At 42.8% G+C, this 8558-nt stretch overlaps 1 protein-coding gene across 1 annotated transcript in view; it reads right to left on the bottom strand.

The window, feature by feature from the left end:
• Positions 1 to 8558, bottom strand: part of LOC310780466 (protein FAM171B-like) — a gene marked incomplete at its 3' end in the record, with an annotated part of 12365 nt that extends 3807 nt beyond the window's left edge. Inside the window, exons 1-4 of the mRNA XM_083641045.1 lie at positions 8462 to 8558; positions 1331 to 1576; positions 529 to 621; positions 60 to 222 (exon numbers count right to left, since the gene is read on the bottom strand). Of these exons, the coding sequence (XP_083497171.1) occupies positions 60 to 222; positions 529 to 621; positions 1331 to 1576; positions 8462 to 8531 (572 nt within the window). The 5' untranslated portion in view covers positions 8532 to 8558. The remainder of the gene's footprint in view (positions 1 to 59; positions 223 to 528; positions 622 to 1330; positions 1577 to 8461) is intronic.

Genomic DNA, 8558 nt, shown 5'->3' with positions numbered 1-8558 from the left:
TTGAGATATGCTCTCTCTCTCTTTCAATCTCTCTCTTTCTCTCTCTCTCTCTCTCACACAAACCTGATTTACTGCTCACGACGCCCAGAGTGCTGAGAGAGTGGTCATGTTCTGTTGACAGCTTGGGAAGCGTCAGATAGGCCTGAACAGAGGAGATCTCACTGCCCTCTGCCACGTTCAGCAGGCTCTTAGGAAACTGAACAATGGACTGGGATGAAGCATCTGCAGATCATACAATCATGAGGAACAAGAGTAGAAAATTATAGAGAGCAATATTTTCTCTCTAATACAGCCATGTTTGGACAATTTATTCTTTCAGTTCCCTTCAAAAAATGCTTAGAAGGATATGAGCTTAAAATATTGCAGATAAATACAGTAGCTACATGTAGAAAGAAAGAAAGAAAGAAAGAAAGAAAGAAAGAAAGAAAGAAAAAGAAAGAAAGAAAGAAAGAAAGAAAGAAAGAAAGAAAGAAAGAAAGAAAGAAAGAAAGAAAAAGAAAGAAAGAAAGAAAGAAAGACAACACATACCTGATGTTTTGCCAGTTATAAGGACAGAATCTTCAAAGAGCCAAATGTTGCCTTCATTCAGACCAAGTAGCGACACGGTCACTGATGAAAATACTACAACAATGATTTAAGGGAAAGAACAAAAAATAGAAAATCAACTTTTTATTAAGAAAAGAAAAGAAAAGAAAAGATGAATGTTTTACATTAATTTCCAAATGTGCTGTTTTTCCACTAGATGGCACTGTGAGGTAAAAGCTTAGAGTCTAAGCCTTTACTGTACCTCAATACTATCGCTTAGCTTCAAGATTCAGTTCTTTACGGTCATTGCAATCTGTTAAAAACTCAAGAGTAGAGTAGATGACAGAGTCAAAAACGGGACAGAAGCACACAGACACACATTCCACTTCTGGGTTCAATATTATTGCCAGATGCTTTTGATTGTTTGGTGCAATCTAATTAGGTGCTAAATGAGTAGGGTGTGTCAAATTTTGGCAACACATTGAATATCAGAAGGTTTAGACAATCATAGGAAAGTTTATGGAACTCAATATACTGAGATCGCTTTGCGCATGCACAAAGAACGAGAGGCAGTGGTGCGTTCACGGACGGGAAAAAAATCGATCTGTGGACATATGAATCGATATCAAAGGATTAAAATAAAAATCACGCACGCACGCACGCACGCACGCACGCACGCACGCACGCACGCACGCACGCACACACACACACACACACACACACACACACACACACACACACACACACACACACACACACACACACACACACACACACACACACACACACACACACACACGCTAACTGTGCATCTTACTTGGCATTCTGCTGGTTCTACAAGGCAGCACTGTGTAAATGTAGCCTTCCCTGCTGGCCACCAGGGTGAGAGGCAGTCCAAGTTGATAGGGGACATGAAGCAAAACAGAGCCGTCCTCCCCAGTGAGCGCTGCGTTGGTCCTGCTGTAGTTGACGTAGACCTCCACCTGAGCTTGGTCCAGGTACTGACGACTCAGCATGTCATTGACCTGGACCTTCAGGGCAAAGGCTGACCCTGGGAGAAACACAGATTATAGGTTAAGATAAAGGATCAAACCAGTATGTTCCCCACACAACACAACACAACACAAGAAGACTTCTGCCATCCTATTTTATAAAGTGCTAAGGTAATTCACAATATTTCTTTATTATGATTTGTTTTTGACAACATTTTTGGTGGTAAAATTTTCATTGGAGTTACTGTTTTTTAGATAATTTGGCAATCAAACATCATTGCATACACCAGTGGCAGTGCTGTATTTTTTACTTTGATTTTCTGTTGTTGAAGTTTGAGTTTCTGTAGGTGGCGCTTTTCTTTGTCGCTGCTCATGCAATGTTTTTTTCCGGATGATGGCGAAGGCTGGAGGCACCCTCTCTGCCTGTGATTGACCTAGCGTCAAACGTTCATCCAATCACATTCGCTTGGCTATGCTGCGTCTCTTTCTACAGTCTGTGGTCCGACAGACAGCAGTTTCGCTTGCTAGCATGCATGAAAGACGCCACTGTGTGTTTATGTTTTTGATATAGTCTGGTCTCTGGTTATTAATGCTGCCGCTACTTTGGCAGTGCACGTATGTAGCCTACAGACAAATAAAAAATAAAAGATAAAAGATGAATGAGAATTGATCAAGGGTTATATAAAAACAGTGTCAATGCCCATTTACTCATTCTAACACAAGAGTGACATGTATTTGAATTGAAATATGTATCAGTATGTGGTGTTTACCCAGCCCTTCATTGGGAAATGCAGCTTTATGGAGTGGGATCACGTGGAGATGGTCTTCAGAAACTTTGACGAGATTGACAGTAAGTAAACATTGTTTCAGATACATGGTGTAGTTGTGGAAAAGTGTGTGTGAGTTTGGAAGAGGAGTGCACCACTAGGTGGAGACATGTATCCATAGCAGTGTTGATTTCGTAGACGAAAACTATGAGGAAAAATGTTAGTCGACTACCTATTTTCACTCGTGAAAACTAGACTAAAAATGTTAGGGAGGGACGAATTGTGAAGAGATCCAATCAGAAGAGAAGAAGTTAAACATCTGTGTCTGTATTGCACATTCAAACCATAAAACAATTCCAGAATAACAGATTAATATATATTTACAATAAGTTTGGAAATTCTAATCAATAGTTATGGTTTTCTTTGACTAAGATGAGATGAAAATACTTAGACACTTAGTTGACGAAAACTTGAGTAAATAAAATCAGGATGAGGTTGACTAAATATGATAAGAGCTTAAGAGAAAGTGGGTTATAGCTCACTCAGATAAACATGTGAATGTTGTATGATATGCAAAGGTTGTTGGTTCAATCCCAGCCTCAAGCAATTTCTTAAAAAGTACTTGAATTATAAGCTGCAGCAGTGATCCTTCTTTATCATCACCAGTAGTTTGAACACTGATAGAAATAAGCTGATGAAGGAGATTAGTTAGTCCCTGACTCTAGCTCAACTCACTGGTACAAATCTCACCTGTCTCACTCTTTATGCTGTGTTATTGTCAGTGTGTGAATACAGTGTGTAGAAATCAGAAGCCTAACTCCTAACAGCTCATAGCTCAGTCGGCTGAGCGTCACTGTCTCTGTCTGACAGGTAGACTGTTGGTTCGATTCCTGATGGAGGAGACATATTACAGCACTGCCCTGTCTTTAACATCATCAGCCCTAGCGCCTCCTACAGGCAGATCCACAGAAATGGACACTGTGGACAGACTGCAAAGAGATCCAGACAAGTCATATACTGAGTCTAGAGCAATTTTTCTAAAAGTTATTTTTACAACTAGCGGCAGCCAGAGGAGAGAACAGACAGGTAAAATGTACTTCAGATGTCAGTAAAATTTCAGCTCTCTGTGGTTTTCTGTCTCATAACCCTCAGCTCATGTCTCTGCAGAGGTCAGGGGGGAGAACAGCCCCCCCCCCCCTTAGCTCCAGGTAGTGGCAGCAGAGCTGGAGTCGAACCCACAACCTCTGGCCCAGTGTCTCTGTGTGTATTATTCCTTCACACCACCAGGTGCCCTTCACATGCACAGCTCTTCTCCGGGCGCTCTTGTCTCTTCCCTCTGCCTGTCACCATTCAAAACTGACTGAGGCTCGAACCCACGACCGCAAAAGTAGCGGAGGTCTCAATATTGCCGGGCAGCAAGCTTACTCTCTGTGCCACCAAGTCAGACTGATTCAATGAGGTTTTCTCAGGGCTTTAAATGACTCTTTCCTCTGGCTGTCGACATTCAAAACTGACTGAGGATCAAACCCACAACCTCAAAAGCCACTGAGGCTCAAAGCCACAAGCACCAAACTGCTAGACAGCAATGCAACTCTCTGAGCTAGTGGGTCATAATGACTAAGACTAGAAGATTAAAGTATAGTCTTTATGCATCTTAAAATATGTTTTGAAGGGACCTTTTAAGTTGAATAGTATTTGAATTATACTAATATGACGTGAGTTTCTATTCGCCTTGCACAGAAAACCTTTTACTTTTATACTTGAGTACATTTCAGAGCCTGTACTTTTTTACTTTTACTTGAGTAATTAAGTTGAATCAGTACTTCTGCTTTACCAGTCTTTTTTTACACAAATAACTGTACTTCTACTTAATCAGAGCAACAATGTGATTAAATTTGGAATGACAAGAAAAAATTACACGTCTGTGCAATAGGCTAAGTAGGCCTAAATAACTCAGATATAGGGTCTGCAATTGTAACGTTGCATATAATGAAGTATCTCGTGCTTGTTGATTTAATTATTGTTTTGCACCTGCTGCTCACGTTTGAGATACTTCTGGCTCACCTGGAAAGAAGGTGGGAGCAGCCGAGTACAGTCAGCCAATCAGAGGCAGAGAGGGGCGGGTCATGCTTTAGCCTAGCCTTCGTCATCATGGGAAAAAAATATTGCCTACTGTAACTACCCTGTTCTTCTTCTATTTATTCTAAACAAACTTATAACGCATCACTTCCTGTTTTGCCAAAGGGACAAACTGGGACTATGGAGAATCACTACTGGCATACATAAAGAGTAGCAAAACAGTCTAAATGCCACAGATTATTACTTTAACCTTTATTTGTCTTGGGAAATGTTGCTGAACATGCTTGCTCTTTTCAGTGTTGCCCTGCTTTCCATTCAAACAGATTCACACCTGGGAGTTATGCAGCACAAACACAGTCTTTAGTATTATTATTGTAGAACAGTAGGGAATAGTGGGCCCGTTTGGAGTAACAGGTTTAATTATCACAGACAAGGCCTTATTGACAACACTACAGGGACACTAATTAGCAGAATGTCAAACGGTCTCAAGAGAAGAGGTGGATCAAAATACTAATTGTAAAATTGGGCAATTAGTACACAGCAGCGCACATTCAAGACACCATCAAGCTAGATCAGCAATAATGTGATTCTCGTTTGAGAGCCCTAATTATGCGTTCATGTAGCTCCGCCTCCGATAGAATCCAGTTTAAGGCAAGTGATCATGTGACACCTTATCCTCAGACCCAATTAATCAAGATGGCACTGTGCCACAGGAGCCTACAGCCTACAGTATACTGTATGTAGGTTAATGATAACAGGGCTTGATTTCTGAGGCATAGTGTTGCATAATAATGAAGAAAGAATAGCGAGTAATATATCACTATATGACTCTATATCAATACACGGAGGTCACACAAATAAGCACATGCGATAATAACGGTTGAGAATCAATGAGTGAGGAAAATGTGTGGTGCTTTCATGTGTTGTCAACTTTAATATCCATCCCACCGCGTTTCAGGGGATGTGTGTGTCCAACCGTGAAGGTGGTCATAGTCTAAGAATAGAAAAGCAGGCTTGTGGAAATTGACTGTTTGAATCCGCAGTCCAACTGGGAGAATCTTATATTCAAGAGATTTCTGTTTCCAAAACAGGGTCAGAAAGTGAGTTTTGAAAGGCAAAAATCTCACCACCTGGCAAAGTCATTCATGTTGAGTTATTGTTATTGATCAACAACCCTATCAAACCCCTACAGAATGATATTATGGTCATTTTGTGCGATACAGGAGTAAACGATATTGTGCCTTATATGGAATGAGAAAATGCTGTGTCACTGCCCTCTAAACACTGATACAATCTGAAGCATCTTTCCCTAACGGTGACTCTGATGGTGACATGGTGACTCTGATGGTGACATGGTGACTCTGATGGTGACACGGTGACTCTGATGGTGACACGGTGACTCTGATGGTGACATGGTTGATTTGCTGCTACGCTGCGATGGCTCATAACCCTGCGGCTGGAAGCACTGCCAAAGGCTTTTGTGAAAGCCAAGGAAGCCACGCCTGATAGTGCCTGATGGCAGCTAAACAATTAATCTCATGTCATGGCCGCTAACGAGTTGTCTTTGCCATTCAGAAGCAGAAACCTCACATACTTGTAACATAGTCATAGTGTACGGTAGGTACTTCTATCAAAAGCGATGCATGACTCCGTGCACTTTTGGCCCCAGTGGGCCACAAAGGTCTGAGCTTGGCAGTACTAGTGCCTTGCACTTGCTCTTCCCATTGGGCGTCGGGAAACAGAAACCAGAGGGGAAACACGACGCATCTTTTGGAAAGGCGACCTCGTTCAGGACCTACACTTACACTACACCTATACTCCATGGCAGAAGACTGATGTCTGGCAGTACCAGAACCTCCCGTCGCAGCTTCTACCCAACTGCCATCCGCCTCTTCAATGAGACACGAAAGTCCCAACAAATCAGGACTTTGTCGCCCCCCACCATACCCCCTGAGCACAACCAACTTTGCAACCATCATTAAAATGAATCTTGAATCTTCTTGTGTGTGTTCTGTCCTAGCAGCAAAACATAACAGAAGGGGGTGGGGTTGCTAAATCTGCAGTGGAGGACTGGAGGTGAGCCATGCCAGATTACTATCATCTCCCCATTTGGTGAACTGAAGCCACCTCAGAGGTTGATGGAGTGGCTTGAAATGAGCGGTCTTACAGGCCGCTGAGCCGTTCTTCTCGTAGGATGAGAAACAGAGCCCACATTATCTGATGGGCGTGATATAGCATGAATAGTTTATGAGGCACATGATAGCAAAAAGCTCCTTCTTTTTGAAAACTGTAATTCCTTTTTAGATTTCCAGTTGGTGTTGGCATGTGGAAGATACTGATCCAATTGCAGGTTCAAGAGCTGCCGGTTCAGTCCAGGATGTGAAAGTAAATTCACAAAAAGTGCAACGGCACAACTTTGCAACTTAGTATGCAAGAATGGCAATTGACAATTATGATAATTGTCCTCGTTTCCATGTCTGTAGCTGGAAGCATTTTGAGGTGATTTGCAGTGTAACTTACTTCATCATCATTTCACCAAATGCTGCAATGTGACTTGAACACAGAACAGAAGTGGGCGGCGTGATGTAAAATGGAGATGTGAAGTAGGCCAGGCGTTGGTGGATGACGAGCACAGAACGCTGTGGGGAATGCCAAGCAGGAAGGAACACAAACATGTTGACTGTGACAGCACCAGGCAGGACAGACAGATGGTCCGGCAGGGACTTATCTCTGGTAGCCCCCAACAGGAGAGTGCGTGTGTGTGTGTGTGTGTGTGTGTGTGTGTGTGTGTGTGTGTGTGTGCATGCGTGTGTGTGTGTGTGTTGGAATTAGGCCATACATTCCACCAATAATAGATGAAAGCACAAGCGCACCCCCTTGGCATGTGGAAGCAAATCAGCCTATAAACAACAACTGAAGCACAAGTCGGCAATATCAATTTAAAGAGAGATTTGGGACAAAAGACGCTTAGGGTGGAGCCTAGTGAGGGGGATGCATGGGGGCGGGGGGTAAATCTTCAAATCTGTTGCTTAGCCTATGGAGCCTTTAGGGAAAACAATGTTAGTCTCAGCATGGAAGAACTGATTATCTGGACAAAGAAAGGTGGCTTTTGTTCATTTGTAGATTGAAGCGTTTGTTTATCGTTTGTCTGTTTGTCATGTTTTACGAAAGTGCACAGTCAGTCTCTCTCCCCTGAGTTCTTGTTCTGTACTGAAGCGAGAGAAAGTAGAGGAAACAGGTTTTGGCAACCGCAAGCCAGCAGGGGGTACATGGCACCAGCGATGACAGCATTCTATGGGCGCTTTTCCCAAGTTTTCCTTGGAGAAGACAGACTGGACTGGGTCATGTGACCTGGAGAAGACAGACTGGACTGGGTCATGTGACGAGGCGAGGGGAATGCACTCCTACAGCAGCATGAATTAGTCATGAAACGGCTGAAGAGGGAACACACGGTCACAAATGCCCCTTTCAGCTCCTCATGCTGGGTCCAACCTTTCAAATCCACCCACCCCACTGAGCTGGCTGCTTCTGAAGATGAGAATGCAGTGTACGATTTGACAATAATATATCAGGCTACTAGTACTGTCCCACTGTAAACAAGCAGATTGTCATGGAAAGTGCAGTGTGTGTGTGTGTGTGAGAGAGAGAGTCTGAGATAATTTATTCAAATAGGCCTACTGTATTAGGAAATCTCAATTTGAAAAGTATGTCTTCTGTTAAATGACACCATGAATGAAACCTTTTCAGGATGTTTCACGTCAATATTATTATTATTATTATTATCATTATTATTATGTACTACTACTAGGATCGCTTTCTACCAATTTCAATGTCTTCTTCTGTCAATAGCACATTGCTGTGATTGTACTAGGCCGAGGCTATATTGCTGATAGCGGGAACAGGCAACAAATGGAGAAACGGTTGGTCATGTCAGGTCACTCTCACATCACATATTCAAAGTAGCCTACGTTATTCTCATACGACAGCTTTCCTCTAGTATAGCGTAAAAACGAATAAAGAGTGATGATTTGAATGCCACCATCACACCACTAACGTGTACTTTCTTTCTTCTGTAAAACAGAGAAGCCCGCGACAGACCTGGCGAGGAGCGCAGCACTTGTTGGCGGTGCTGATGCTGGTCAGAAGAGTTCCCTGCAGACTCCTCCATGTCCTTGAGATGCAGAGCGCGTCCGGC

This window comes from Poromitra crassiceps (assembly GCF_964638095.1).
Source record: "Poromitra crassiceps genome assembly, chromosome: 8".
In the NCBI taxonomy this organism is placed as follows: Eukaryota; Metazoa; Chordata; class Actinopteri; order Beryciformes; family Melamphaidae; genus Poromitra; species Poromitra crassiceps.
Note: the sequence above shows the minus strand (reverse complement) of the source record. Positions and strands in the feature narration are given on the sequence as shown.